This window comes from Eurosta solidaginis, chromosome 1 (assembly GCF_040869045.1).
Source record: "Eurosta solidaginis isolate ZX-2024a chromosome 1, ASM4086904v1, whole genome shotgun sequence".
Classification (NCBI taxonomy): Eukaryota; Metazoa; Arthropoda; class Insecta; order Diptera; family Tephritidae; genus Eurosta; species Eurosta solidaginis.
In genome coordinates this window covers 260,213,102-260,229,531 of record NC_090319.1, presented here as the reverse complement: position 1 = coordinate 260,229,531, position 16,430 = coordinate 260,213,102, and the positions used below count along the sequence as shown (strand labels likewise).

The window sequence follows — 16,430 nt, the reverse complement described above, 5'->3', positions numbered from 1 at the left end:
CGGCACCCGATGATGGTACGCACATACAGCGCGTTGAAGAAGTACTAAGTAGACTGGATCGCTGCAACATGCGGGTTAATCTTGAAAAGTCTGAGTTCTTCAAGGAGAGCATAGAATACTGTGGATATATAATAAGTAAAGAGGGCATTCGGAGAATGAAAAGTAAGATTCAGGCGATTCAAAACATGAAAGTGCCTACGAATCGAGAGGAGGTCAGAGCTTTTATGGGCCTCGTTAACTATTACGGCAGATTTGTGAAAAATTTGAGCGACATAGTGTACCCGATTAACCAGCTACTGCAAAACAATGTGAAATTCGTTTTCGATAGCAAGTGCTTAAGAGCGTTTAATGCTATAAAGAAACATATGAAATCGGATGTTATACTAACACACTATGACTCAAAGTTACCTGTAACCTTAGCAGTTGATGCTAGCCCCATTGGAGTCGGTGCAGTACTAAGTCACGTATATGATGATGGTTCTGAGAGGCCGATTCAGTTTGCTTCACAGACTTTAAGCAAGGTACAACAACGCTACTCACAGCTGGACAAAGAGGCCTACGCAATAATATTTGGCATACGTAAGTTTTACCAATACCTGTACGGTAGAAAGTTTATTCTCGTTACAGATAACAGGGCAATCTCTCAAATATTTGCACCAGGTAAAGGGATACCTATCCACTCAGCAACTCGCATGCAACATTACGCATTATTTTTCGAACAGTATGATTATGTCATTAAGTGCAAGCGCTCAAAAGACAATGGTAACGCGGATGCACTGTCAAGGTTGCCAATTATGGATGAGCGCAATTCCATAGAGGAGGTTTATATGGTTGAAGAAGAATTGTTACAGGAATTACCAATAACAGTTACTGACCTGCAACAAGAAACAAAGTTGGACAAAGCAATTAAATCGTTAGTAGAAGGTTTGAAGTATGGCCGAGTCTGTGAACCTAAAGATCGTTTTGGTATCGACCAGCACGAATTTACGCTACATAATGGATGTTTATTACGTGGAATGCGTCTATATTCCTAAGAGCCTTAGACCAAGGGTACTTGAGGAATTGCATACAGCACATTTCGGCATAGTTCGAATGAAAAGTCTAGCCAGAGCTTATGTTTGGTGGAACCAATTAGACAAAGATATCGAGGAGCTAGTACAGAAATGTGTATCGTGTCAAATTACAAGACCTAACCCCAAAAAGGAGCCAAACACATACAGTTGGAAAACGCCTACTAAAGCATTCGAGCGGGTCCATGTATATTATGCCGGTCCAATAATGGGTAAATATTTATTCGTACTAATCGACGCCTACAGCAAGTGGCCAGAGGTACATGTGACTCCCAATATGACCACAGAAACTACGATAGAAAAATGTCGTGAAATATTTTCGCAATTCGGCATTCCGAACATTCTGGTGAGTGACCCTGGGCGGCAATTTAATTCCAACGAGTTCCAAAATTTTTTGAAGGAAAATGGAATTATCCACAAACAAGGTGCACCATACCACCCAGCTACAAATGGTCAAGCTGAACGTTATGTGCAGACAATCAAAAACAAGCTCATTGCAGCGAAATGCACTGCGCATTCACTCAAGGCGGAATTATCAAAAATATTACTAGCTTATAGGCGTACCATTCATCCAGTAACGAGCAAATCACCGTCGATGCTGATGCTAGGGAGACAAATTCAATCGAGATTAGACTTACTATTACCGCATAATAACCCCAGAAACTACCATAAAGTTATGAGGTCGACACAAAAGAGAATGTCGAATGGTGATAGAGTTGCAGTACGAGATTACCTCTCAAAAAACAAGTGGCAGTTCGGAGTAATCGAATCGTGCAAAGGCGATGCGCACTACAACGTGAGACTTGACGATGGTCGCGTTTGGACAAGGCATACAGATCAGGTGAGAAAATCGGGAGTAGGGCTCAGCGAGCAAGCAACAACTTCAAACGAAAGACAGATAACAAGCAAAACAGTAACGCCAAATGAAAATACACTACTCGAAAACCAACCAACATTAGCACACCAATGCGACAACTCATCTCATATTTCAAATTCTAAAGAAACCACGGAGCCGAAAGAATTGGCAACAACATCGGCCAATAAAGATGTGGCCGAAGTTCAGCAGACACCAGCCACTGACGCAGAGCAAAACCCTCAGTTGCGACGTTCGCAGCGACAGCGCAAAAAACCAGAGCGTTTATGAAAAAGCAGAACAATACAAATATTTATTTCTTAAATCATTTCATTTACATCATGTACACAAATATTAAACTCTTCATTTTCTTCATTATTCATAATGTTTCACATTTAATTTTAAGAGCACTGAAATAATGATACATAGCAAAAAAAAAAAAAAGCAGAACAAGAATCAGTAAATTTTGAGGGGAGAGAGAGATGATATGTTGTTACATTCTTTACATATTCTTCATGCATATGTACATACACACATCTCTGTGTTCTCATATTTGTATAAGAGATTCTCAGTTATCTATTATTTCCCCTTATCAATTACTCATAAGTATACATTCCGTTACTCTGTAAAGAAAAACATGTATATATAATATCATCAGAGCATCAAATCTTAACGAAGTATTAAACACAACAGACGCATACATTTAGGCGTTTTAAAAAATATAATTTAAAGTTTTGTTAAAAAAATAATACGTGGTTTCAATTACTACATTGGCGATCTCTGCCTATTTTAAAAAATTGTGTGTGTGATCATACAAATATTTAAAAACGATTTTAAATATATAAATTATACGGGATTCCTAAACGCAACTGTAGTTATTATGGAACATTCTTAAATTAAAATTATTAAAAGAGTTTCCGTCACTTATTTCAGAGCCAGATTATACTAAACCTGTTAAACATACAACAGTACATCGATTTGTAACAGAAGATAGTCTTCCATTTTCTAAGCCCAGGCGCTTAGATCCGGTAAAATACAAAGTCGCGAAAACGGAGTTTGATTTCTTAGTTAAACAGGCATTTGTCGGCCTTCAAATTCTTCAGTAGCATCACCACTTCACCTTGTACCTAAAAAAGAGTTGAATGATTGGCGTCCATGTGGTGATTTTAGAAGATTGAATATTGGTACTGTTCCTGATCGTTATCCCTTACCTCACATTCAGGATTTTAATATGAACCTTCATAATAAAAATATATTTTCAAAATTAGATTTAGTTAGGGCATATCACCAAATTCCTATAGCTTTTGAATGCATTAAAGATAAATTTGCATCTCCGATATTGTTAAATCATTTTAACAAAGATGCTAAATTATCTTTAACAGTAGATGCATCTAACACAGCGATTGGGGGCGTTATACAACAAAATTACAATAATAAAATTGAGCCCATTGCATTCTTTTCTAAAAAACTTTCTCCAACTGAAATTAAGTGTAGTGCTTTTGATAGGGAATTATTGGCGATTTATTTAAATATAAAACATTTAAGATATCTTTTGGAAGGACGACAATTTACAGTTTATACGGACCATAAACCTTTGACTATTGCTTTAAATTCAAAAACAGAACGAAGTCCTAGACAAAAGAGACACTTGGAATTTATAGCACAATTTACTGATGACATACAATACATTAAAGGAGAATCCAATGTTGTAGCAGATACGCTATCTAGAGCTTTTGAGGTTAATGCAATATATAATACAGAACTGAATTTTAAAATTTTACAAACTGAACAACAAAAAGATGATGACTTAAATCAACTTGTATCTGACTCTCAATATCTAAATTTAAAGTTAATTAATATTCCCATTTTAAATTTTAATATTTGGTGTGAAATTTCAGGAGAAACTCCTAGGCCATTTGTACCGAGTAATTTGCGAAAGACAGTATTTGATATTTTACATGGAATAGCACATCCGGGTACAAGAGCTACACGACGGCTCATAGTTAAAAAATATTATTGGCCTAATATGAATAAGGATATTAATATTTGGTCAAAAGAGCGTCTTAATTGTCAAAAGTCTAAAGTTTATCGTCATACAAAATCCCCTATTGTCAAAATTCAAATTCCCAAGAATAGATTTGAACAAGTCCATTTAGATATAGTTGGACCATTACCTATTTTAAAAGGTCATCGCTAAATTTTAACGATTATTGAAAGATTTACCCGTTGGCCTGAGGCATATTTATTAAAAGATATTTCAGCATCTACAATTGTTATTTGTTATTTTTTAGAGAATATATTTCTCGGTTTGGAGTTCCGTTAAAGATAACAACTGATCAAGGTAGCCAATTTACATTGAAATTGTTTTCAGAATTAACTAAATTACTTGGTAGTCACCAAATTACAACATCCGCATATCACCCTCAAGGAAATGGTATGGATGAAAGGTTTCATAGACAATTAAAGACTACTATAATAGCTAGAGAGGACACAAATAATTGGTATGACGAGTTACCTGTCATATTACTTGGTTTGCGATCTATTTACAAAGAAGAAATTTCGGCTACACCAGCGGAAATGGTTTTCGGTCAGAATTTACGTTTGCCAGGGGAACTTGTTGTGCCGTCAGCTAAAAATTTATCATCAACTGAACGAACCCGCGATCTTACAAGTCAGTAGGCTGATATAACAACAAAAATAGTTTTTTTCTAACCCCTTTTTTCTGTTTAGAAAATCTACACGATTCCATTATGGAAAATCTAAAAATTAGTGCTGAAATATTGGAAATTTCAAATAACATTTTATATATTGTAACGAGCTTGGGGAAATTCCGCTTATTTGCAACCTACTAACGTTCGAATTACTAAACTGTTGAATAAATAACTCCAATATTGAATAATGCAAAAATGGTCTTTATTAGACTAATTGAAAGTACTTCACAATAACAATTCACAACCAATAGCGTGATTAGATCAAACTGATTCCACGATTGCTCAGCTTGGGCTCTTTTATACTCTTCGATTTCCTCATTCGCATACTTCTAGGCGTTTCTAGAATTTACTACTTAATTACCAGCTATAAAATTACCAGCTATAACTACAGATTAACGTTTATAGCTTCTCATATGCGCGTGTATATGTGAGTGATACTTACACAAATGATTACCTACTTTTGTGACCATCTCAGATAATATATATGCATGGGTTTGTGCGTTTCTCTCCGCTGCGTGTACGTACAAATGTGAAGACATAATGATTGATTTGTTTATGTAGATACAAGTGACTGCTTAGTATCGGCTTAGAGATCCCTTAGTGTTGCTAATATTTGTCACAATATGTATGTATACAATAAAGAGTTCATATTAAAAAAATAATATCCAAATTAAAAGGATTAGACAACAGAACAAAGACAGCACAGAGCAAGTGGCCGAGCACAAGCAACTAGGTGCCTGTTCGCTTTCCCCGTCTCCCCCTCTTCCCCAAGTTACGAGTTTCAGCGACAAAAATATTTGTACTAATCTGCGACTAAAAAAACATTTTACCGCTAACTGAACAATTGGTAATTCTTTACTTTGGCTCACAACTGCTAAAACTCGTCGGGAGAGGTGTCAAAAGACGCGTTTTGGACCCAGAACGACGAATCCGAAAGCGGAAATAAAAAATTGTATTTCTGTCAAAAGATATGTATTTCCAAAAAAACAAAAAATGAACCCTGTGCGCTCCGAAACTGGGGGGTGGAATCCATATTATTTTTGCGCAGAACACCTTTCTCCTTTGGCGGCCTTTGGTCGCGGTTATAAAAATTACCCTGGATGTGTCCAACACCGGCTTGGAGATCAAAACTAAGCACTTTTACCCCCACTTTTTTTGTGGGTACCCCAAAATCATCAAAATTACAACAACCACATGAAATATTTCATTTTTTTTAATTACCGCTTTCGGATTCGTTGTCCTGGGTCCAAAGCGCGTCTTTGGACCATGCCATGCAAGCAACGCCAAAGCTAAAAAAACGAACATCCATATCCAGCGAAGAGTACCCTAGTTTATCCGTTCCTTTAAACCTTCCTAATTCCAAGTACATCGTGGTCTCATCGAAAAAAAGCCTCTTCCTGAATACTCGTGCTTTGCGGTTCAAAGATCCATAGAGATTATAAGCAAGGACATAGAAAAAATGAAGTAACTTCAAGACGGCTGTCTATTGGTGCTAGTGAAAGATAAAAAATCAGCCGATAAATTTATTGCAGAAACAGCTACCAGGCTTATGCGAAATTAAATGTAAGTTGCATGAAGACGTCAATTTTGTTAAGGGAACGGTATACGCCCCTTATCTTAAAAGAATTTCGGATGTAGAACTTGTGAAAGAGCTGGCTTCTGAAGGTTAAAAGTTAAAGTTAAAGGATATAACTTTACAAAAACTTCAGATAACAATTGCTCACTTTTGACCCATTCAGACTACCCGACTTCTCATGGCACACAGCACGAGAAATGGAATATATCCCAAACCCTATGCGTCACAAACGTTGTCAACGCTTGGGTCATATAGAAACGCATTGTAGAAACGACCCTCTGTGGCAAATATGCAGCCTTCCACCTCGCCAAGATCAGTGTTTGCGTTCAAAATGCGCCAGCTGCGAAGAACAGCATCCATCTAGTTCCAGTCAATGCTCAAAATTCCTTCAGCAAAAGAAAATTCTTGAAATCACAATACAACAAATGCACAATGAAAGAAGCACAACAAAAACCCTACAATATCAATAGTACGACAACTAATGAAACATCCGACTATAGCAACAACAATGCTTCTCTTAACAAATGCGCAGTTAGTAGCACGAACAATTCTGATAAACGCTTCCCAAGGCCGTCGGTTCTATCTATCATATGCACTTCAGACTTCTGCAGTTAAACTGTAATGGATTGGAGCGGCACAACATCCGCATTACTGCGATTCAATAGATTAAACTCACAGCAAGATCTGCACTGCATACCTGTTCTGGGTATAATGTCCACAGAAAAGATCGCGAGAGCGGAAATGGAGGTCGCCTCGCGTTTATCATACACCACTCTGTGTAATATCATATATTTGATCCCGGCATCGACCGCAGGGACAGTGTCTTACAGCGTCAAGGCTTATCTGTCCGGTCACGCGATGCAAACCTAGAAATCATCAACATCTACATCCCCCTTGCTACCTGTTGCCCCAGTGGATACCGCCCTAATATGAGCGCCTTACTCACTGGCAACAATCGCATTATCTTAGGCGATTTCAATGCCCATCACGATCTATGGCATTCAAACTTGCAGGCGGACAGTAGGGGTGAGATGTTAGCGGATCAAATAGAAGAAACGACGTTCTGCACAATAAACGGAGACGCCTCCACAATTATGGTAGGAAGCTCACACAGCACAGTTCGCCGGATATTTCAATCGTGAGCGCAGAACTCGTAAACTGCGTCAACTGGCAGCCGATGTTAACGTTGGCATCTGACCACCTGCCTATACTTATTTCGCTCGAGTACCGTCGAGTTCATCGTCACAGAAAAACGCACTTTCATAAACTTTAAAAAAGGAAAGTGGGACAAATACAAATCCTTTACAGACAACCACTTGGCTGCCCTCCCTAGCCCAACTGACGCCCGCCAATGGGAGCGTGCTTTCCGCAAGGTCATTGAGCACGTTTCATTCCCGCCGGTAGAATTCCCGAAATTCGGCCCCACTTCCCGGCGGAGGCCACAAATTTAGCGAGAGAACGTGACCTTATAAGACAGCTCGATCCCGGCGACCCCAAATAAGGGATATACACCAACGCGTCAGATTGTTTTGTGGATGAACACTAGCGGGCGAAATGGGAGGAGAGGTTGTAACCTCTCTTCCGGTGTAGGTAAACTTTGGTCCACCGTAAAGTTCCTATCGAATCAGTCTAGGCACAATAACAAAGTTTCCGTCGCCTTTGGCGATAAAGTGCTGTCGGATGCGAAAAATGCGCGAGCGCTTACTGGCGACAATATATAATGCATTCTACGGTCGACAAAGATATACGGAGGGTCAACAGACACGCACATAAACATAAATTCAGCGCGTCACCAATTACCATCACCGCCAGAGAGGTTGAGGATGCCATCGGTCATGCTAAACCATCCAAAGCAGCGGGCCCAGACGGCATAGCCGTGCCGATGCTTAAAAGACTGGGGAAAGAGGGTTTCAAATATTTAGCACATGTCTTCAACCTGTCTCTTTCCACCTTTGTCATACCCGAAAAATGGAAAATGGCCAAGGTGGTTCCGCTACTAAAGCCTGGGAAACCAGCTAACATAGGAGAGTCGTATCGCCCGACATCTCTCCTATCGCCAGTAGCCAAGACGCTTGAAGCCATTTTGCTCCCCTACTTCAAAGCAAATTTGCAGCTAGCCTGTCATCAGCATGGCTTCAGAAAACTCCATAGCACCACCACCGCTCTAAATGCCATCAACACCCACATAAATTGCGGTTTAAATCAAAACCCCCCACCATAGAACAGTACTCGTTGCGTTAGAGCTTTCAAAAGCTTTTGAAACGGTCAACCATGGCACGTTACTGCAAGACCTGGAAGGGTCTACCCTTCCACCATGTCTTAAAAGGTGGACCGCAAATTATCTGGGTGGTCGGCAGGCATCGGTGCAATTTAGAAATGAAACATCAAAACCAAGAAGAATCACCCCCAGTGGGTAAGGGGGTAAGAATATACCCCCGGTAGGTATGCCTGTCGTAAGAGGCGACTAAAATACCAGATTCAAGGGGTGTGTAGCGTAACCCTTCAGGTTGCTAGCGCAATATATAGCTTCTCCAAACCCAATTGTCCACCTCACCTATCCGCGGCGAATCCTGTTTCACTAACAGACGAGGCTCTGGCGACCCCAAGCTCCTCATGGAACTTGAGGGTGGGGAGGGAGGGGATGGCCTGAAGGTTTAATGTGGCCACATAAATCGTTCCCTAGATGGTCGGGCTAGCACTTTAATGGTGCTGTGGTACCGGAACGTACCGGATCTGTATCCGGCAAAGGACCATCACATCGATAACACTCCCCAAAGCCTTCGAGGAGCAACCTTATCGCTACTATAACAACCACAACAACCAAGAAGAATTAAACAAGGGGTGCCACAGGGTGGTGTCCTATCCCCACTTTTGTTTAATTTCTACATATCTAAGCTACCTTCGCCACCAGAAGGAGTTTCTATCGTTTCCTACGCCGATGAATGCACAATAATGGCCACGGGCCCAGGCCCACAGATCGATGAGCTTTGCAACAGAATAAACGGCTACCTACCTGATCTCTCCAGTTTTTTCGCCTCGCGAAACCTGGCATTATCACCGACTAAATCCTCCGCGACCTTATTCACAACATGGACGTCCCAAATGTCGACCATTTTGAACATCCACGTCAATGGCACTACGCTACCGACTGTCCTACACCCCAAAATCTTGGGTGTGACGTTTGATCAGGATCTACATTTTGGTGATCACGCAGCCGCAATTGTTCGGAAAATCCAGAGCCGTAATAAGATCCTCAAATCCCTTGCTGGCAGTACTTGGGGAAAAGACAAAGAAACGCTTATTGGCCAGCCGATTGCGTGCTACGCGTCCCTTATATGGTCGCCAAGCCTAAAAACAAGAAACATACAACAAAACCGCTCCAATATCTAAGTCTTACACTAACTCTTACGCACCTGAGAACTCAGCCTCAGGGTGCCTCTAGCACCCCTTTCATTATGGTCCACCCCTGTTGAAACAGCAAGTTTCTTTGGACTCCCGTTAGAGGATATTGATGACAATTTGTGATCGGTCGCAGCTGTTAAGTGGAACGAAGCACTGCTACAACAACAACAACACCAACATAAACCCTCAAATGAAACAACTACAACTGTTGCACAAATTGCATCAGACGCCGAAGAAATCACAACCCCAAAGACGTGAATTTTGATTGCGGATATAGCCAAGCCAATAATTGGCGCTGATTTTCTTTGTTAAATATGTTCTTCTTATAGACATTAAACATAAACGTTTAGTAGATCCATTAACCAATCTCTCAGTTAATACAGTATCCTACTTTTGTGATATTCCATTACCTAAATTATTTGTGGTTGACAATAAATTTACAAAATTATTAAAAGAGTTTCCGTCACTTATTTCAGAGCCAGATTATACTAAACCTGTTAAACAGACAACAGTACATCGACTTGTAACAGAAGGTAGTCTTCCATTTTCTAAGCCCAGGCGCTTAGATCCGCTAAAATACAAAGTCGCGAAAACGGAGTTTGATTTCTTAGTTAAAACAGGCATTTGTCGGCCTTCAAATTCTTCAGTAGCATCACCACTTCACCTTGTACCTAAAAAAGAGTTGAATTATTGGCGTCCATGTGGTGATTTTAGAAGATTAAATATTGTAACTGTTCCTGATCGTTATCCCTTACCTCACATTCAGGATTTTATATGAATAGTCGTAATAAAAATATATTTTCAAAATTAGACTTGGTAAGAGCATATCACAAAATTCCTATGGCTGATGAAGACATTTATAAAACGGCAATTACAACTCCTTTCGGTATGTTTGAGTTTATGCGCATGCCTTTCGGACTTAGAAATTCTTCGCAAACTTTTCAAAGATTCATAAATGGTAGTTGGTGACTTAGATTTTGTATATGCTTACATCGACGACTTACTTATTGCAAGTAAAGACGAAGAACAACATTTAAAAGGTTTACATATCCTTTTTCAACGCCTTACATAGTACGGTTTAAACATTAAACCAAGTAAATGTACTTTTGGTGTAACAAATATAGATTTTTTAGGACGTAACATTTCTGGAATAGATATTCGACCTTCCGAAGAAAAGGTATCAGCTATTCGCAATTTCGAACGTCCAAAATCAGTTAAGCAGGCACAGAAATTTATTGGTATGGTAAATTATTATCATAGATACATTCCAAAACTAGCAGAATTTACAAACAAAATTTATGATCTAATTAACAAAGTAAGCAAGAAACGTGACAAAACTTTGGTATGGGACGAGAATACGAATGAAGCTTTTGAATGCGTTAAAGATAAATTTGCATCTACGATATTGTTAAATCATTTTAACAAAGATGTTAATTATCTTTAAGAGTAGATGCATCTAACAGAGCGATTGGGGGCGTTATACAACAAAATTACAATAATAAAATTGAGCCCATTGCATTCTTTTCTAAAAAACTGTCTCCAACTGAAATTAAATATAGTGGTTTTGATAGGGAGTTATTGGCGATTTACTTAAATATAAAACATTTTAGATATCTTTTGGAAGGACGACAATTTACAGTTTATACGGACCATAAACCTTTGACTACTGCTTTAAATTCAAAAACAGAACGAAGTCCTAGACAGAGACCCTTGGAATTTATAGCACAATTTACTGATGACATACAATACATTAAAGGAGTTGTAGCAGATACGCTCTCTAGAGCTTTTGAGGTTAATGCAATATATAATACAGAGGTTAGGTTAGGTTGAACTGGCCGGTCCATGAGGACCTCACATGGACTGATTGAGTCCGTAGTGTTACCAGAAGTTTGTTTTAACGACCAAACTGAAAAACCCTATCAAAAACTAGGACCTATGTTATAAAATAACTCCGTCCTCTTGCCAAATACTAGAAGCTTCCTAGGACTTAAGCCACTTGCTGCTTCCAGATCTGACAGCTGTATCACTCCTAATAGCTGGAGTCTTAGCCTGGCAAGTGAAGGGCACGAGCACAGAACGTGCTCGATCGCTTCCTCCTCCAACCCGCACTTCCTACATCTGCTATCACTGACCAAGCCTAATTTAAAGGCATGTGACGCCAGAAGGCAGTGTCCAGTCAGAATACCCGTCATGAGTCTACAGTCCTCTCTTTTTAATGATAGAAGCAACTGTGTTAGTCTAAGGTTGTAAGACCTACACATAATCTTCGACACTTTACAGCCCCGCGCTTGAACCCACGCCTTTCCCGCTTGGTCGATCATGTTCACCTCTCGCCTTCGCTTAATCTCGCCCAATCTAATTGGGACGTCTACGGAGCAAGCTTCAAGGGATGCGCCCTTTTTAGCTAGTTCGTCCGCTTTTTCATTCCGATCTATTCCCATATGCCCTCGGACCCAATATAGATGTATGCTTCTCCCTGTCCCGATTCTCTCCAGAGACTTCTTACACTCTAACACGCATTTAGATGCTGTGCTATGTGAGATTATTGCCTTAATTGCTGCTTGACTGTCAATATAAAAGTTAACACGGTTGCAGCTTAAGCTATTCTCTTGCAGGGTTTCGGTTACGGCTAATATTTCCGCTTGGAAAACGCTACAGTAATCCGGCAGCCTGTAGGATCTGCTTATTTCCGGATCAGCGCAGTATACCGCAGACCCTACTCCTTCCACTACTTTGGAACCATCGGTGTACACATGTATCGCCTTCTTCGCCATTTGCGCAACCTTGCGCCAACCGTCCACCTCTATTGTGGCCTTAAGATCTCCCTCGAAGCGCAGATAGGGAATCAGGTAGTCTGTTCGTCTTGTGATTGATGACGCTATACTACTATGGTCATATGGTCGGCGCTCAAGCTGCCCCGAAGCACCGAGCCTGGTTGCGGTCGTTAATGCTTTGTTCTTTGCTACCAGGTCTACAGGTGGAATGTGCAGAATGGCATACAGTGCAGCCGTCGGGGTTGCTTTCAGAGCTCCCGTAATGCTAAGCATCGATAGTCTGCATACCCCCTCTAATTTTTTGAGGTATGTTGTTTTTTGCGTGGCTTTCCACCAAACAAGAACTCCATATATAATACAGAACTGAATTTTAAAATTTTACAAACTAAACAACAAAAAGATGATGACTTAAATCAACTTGTATCTGATTCTCAATATCTAAATTTAAAACTAATTAGTATTCCATTAAATTTTAATATTAGGTGTGAAATTTCAGGAGAATAATTTGCGAGTAATTTGCGAAAGACAGTATTTGATATTTTACATAGAATAGCACATCCGGGTACAAGAGCTACACGACGGCTCATAGTTAAAAAATATTATTGGCCTAATATGAATAAGGATATTAATATTTGGTCAAAATAGTGTCTTAATTGTCAAAAGTCTAAAGTTTAAAGTTGTTGTCAAAATTCAAATTCCCAAGAATAGATTTGAACACATCCATTTAGATCTAGTTGGACCATTACCTATTTCAAAAGGACATCGCTATATTTTAACGATTATTGAAAGATTTACCCGTTGGCCTGAGGCATATTCATATTTGCATTTGTTCGAGTCATTAATAAACATTCATTACAACAACCATATGAAGGACCTTACAAAATTGTGGAAAAATATCAAAAATGTTTTAAACTTGAAATAGATAATAATATTAAAACTATTCCTACTGATAGATTAAAACCTGCAATAATTGAAAAGAGAGTTACGTTCAATTTGTTTAATGTTAAATTTTCTTGAAGGGGGAGTAATGTAGGGTTCTTATTATTTTTATTTAACTTTGTGTTTAAGTTACTTTGAACTTTGTAATTTTAAAATGTTTTATCAATATTCTAGTTTTCAATATTGATTTTTCAATAATCAAAAATTTTCATTATTATTGTGAAAAATTTAAAATCAAACATACGCATACATTTAGGCGTATTGAAAAATATAGATAAAAGTTTTTATAAATTAAAACGAGGTTTCAATCACCACACCGAGATTGAAACTTTGAGAGGTCGTATACAGGAGTTGCAACTAAATCGCCCAGCAGTTTCAGCGAGTAATCCAAAGGTAAAAGCACCATCCTTTGACGGTTCTGTTCCTTTCCAGGTATTTAAGCTTCAATTTGAGAAAACGTCAGCAGTGAATAACTGTAATGCTGAAGATAAAGTTGCTGCACTGTTCGTGGAATAGAAAGGGCCTGTAGCTGAAATCTTACAGACTATTCCACAGTACGAACGGAACAGTTATGAAGCAGTGATGGCCGCTGTCGAGAGACGTTGCGGAAGCGAGCATAGGAAGCAGATATACCAAATTGAGTTGCAAAAGCGCTACCAAATCCATCTAGCAAATACGGACGCACCCGTGGAATACACTGAGAGGGTAAAAATCTAGAGCTTTATAAATGACATACGGGACGTGGAAACGAAGCGAGCTACATACGCAAACCCAAAGCTAACATTTGCTGAAACGGTATCCCATGCACTGACTCAGGAAACAGCGTCACTTTTGAGTAAGCCCGCGTACAAAGCTCATCGTGTAGAAGTGGAAAGACCAGATTGGGTAGACACAATTTTGGAAGCACTGAAGGGATCACAACAGAAAAATGCCGGAGTTATGAAATGTTTGAAGTGCGGCAACCCAGGTCACATTGCACGACATTGCAGCACCGGTCCCAATAGTTCCAACAATGTGGGTGGCCGTAAACGTAGAGTTGAAGGAGATGAGCAAATCTCCAAGTCCACTAAATCGTTAAACTAAAGCGAGTCAGCCGCAAGAGGCAACAGCTGGCTCCCTCAATTGAATGCCCCATAATCTCTATCTCACAAATTGGAAGAAGGTCAAACAATCTTAATGTCGGAGGACATGTGGATGGAAAGGAACGTTTACTGACTGTAGATACGGGTGCATCTCATTCCATCATTCGAGCGGATTTAGTCAACAAGGAAATAAGACCATTGCATGGAGCAAGATTGCGTACAGCCACTGGAGAAGACACCACGGTTCTAGATGAAGTAGCATGTGAAGTCGCAATTGGGAACGTCACGGTAGTACACAATTTTATAGTGGCAGAGATTGTTGATGAAATCATAATTGGAGTGGACTTCTTAATCGACCAAGGCATCAAGATCGACATGCAAAGCAAGACGATGCGATATAAGAACATGGATGTGTGACTTAATTTCGGCTACGAGAGAGACTACAGCAGTAAACGAGTGCTGGTGGAAGAGAGTCAGCAAGTACGACCAAACTCAGAAGCAGTCATCTGGGCAGAGGTTGATGGAGATTGTGGGACAAACAAATTGTGGGTTGTCGAGGCAGCAAACAAATTAACACCGAACCTACTTGTAGGATAAACCCTGCCTATGACAAAACAAGATGGACGTATTCCGGTAAGAGTACTCAATGAATTCAAGTCACCACTCAAACTGACGAAAGGAGCTATTTAGGAAGATGCCAAGAGGCTGAAGTAGTTATAACCTGTGAACAGCTCCAGGAATACGTTTCAACTAGTAATACTGATCTTTCAAATGACATCACGGCATGGACGGAGGGCCTAGAGGAAGCCTATCAGAGTAAGGCAAAACAACTGCTCCTAAAGTACGCCAACATATTTCACCAAGATGGCTCCAAACCAGGCCGCACCAACGTTGTGAAACATCAAATTGACACTGGAGATGCGAGGCCGATCCTTCAAGCTCTTCGTAGTGTTCCACAGGCGAAGCGGGAAGTTGTGAGTCAAATCGTACAAGAAATGAGCGACAGCGGCGTCATCGAACAATCAGCTAGTCCATGGAGCTCACCTGTGGTACTTCTGAAGAAGAAGGATGGAAAAATGAGGTTTTGCGTGGACTACCGGAAGTTGAATGACGTAACGAAAAAGGATAGCTACCCATTGCCAAGAATTGACGATACTCTGGAGTCGCTATCTGGTACGAAATGGTTTTCCACACTGGACTTGAAAATTTGCTACTGGCAAGTAGAGGTGAAGGAGGAAGACAAAGAGAAAATAGCCTTCAGTGTCGGTGATGGTCTTTGGCAATTTACAGTGATGCCTTTTGGACTTTGTAATGCACCAGCTACTTTTGAGAGACTCATGGACCAGGTACTCAAAGGACTACATTGGAAAACATGCATGGTGTACCTGGACGACATCATCGTATTGGGCAAGAACTTTGATGAACATCTTAAGAACGTGGAGGAAGTTTTCCAGAGAATAGCTGGCGCTGGTCTGAAACTAAGTCCCAAAAAGTGTTCGCTGTTTAAAAAGAAAGTAAATAACATTTTCACAAGTACCTCCACGAGCAGCGATTCCGCTTCACGCAGCGTTAAAATGGCTATTGCAGTTCCGTAGTCCAGAAGGACAATTGGCACGGTGGATCGAGCGACTACAAAGCTATGACTTTTCCTTTGAGCATCGAAAAGGTAGTACCCATGTACATGCTGATGCAATGTGACGAAGACCATGTAGTTTGAAATGCAAGCACTGTTCAAAGGCCGAGGCTAAAGAAGACATTATAGATGTCCGGCTAATGACTATAACATGTACGGATGAATGGGACAAGGAACAACTAAAGAAGTATCAGCTAGAAGATACTGATCTGTCACATGTTATGCAAGGGCTCGAACGAAACGAAAGGCCAAATAGAGAGGAGATGTCAGCAGAGAGTCCCATTGCGAAGTCATATTGGGCACAGTGGAACAGTTTAGAATTGATATCCGGTTGCTTGCATCGTGTATGGGAGAGTGAGGGTGGTCAATGCAAGAAGAAATTGATAGTTG

The 16,430-nt window shown here is 40.1% G+C and overlaps 1 protein-coding gene across 2 annotated transcripts in view; it reads left to right on the top strand.

Moving 5' to 3' along the window:
- Atg4b (Autophagy-related 4b) overlaps positions 1-16,430 on the top strand; it is a 40,773-nt gene that overhangs the window by 13,754 nt on the left and 10,589 nt on the right. The window contains exons 5-6 of one of the 2 annotated variants that reach the window (XM_067760570.1): positions 4,295-4,594; positions 4,654-4,790. The exons of the other annotated variant lie outside the window; for it this stretch is intronic. Of the exons in view, the coding sequence (XP_067616671.1) occupies positions 4,295-4,594; positions 4,654-4,775 (422 nt within the window). The 3' untranslated portion in view covers positions 4,776-4,790. Of the gene's footprint in view, positions 1-4,294; positions 4,595-4,653; positions 4,791-16,430 lie in introns of those variants that run through there. 2 annotated transcript variants of the gene reach the window in all.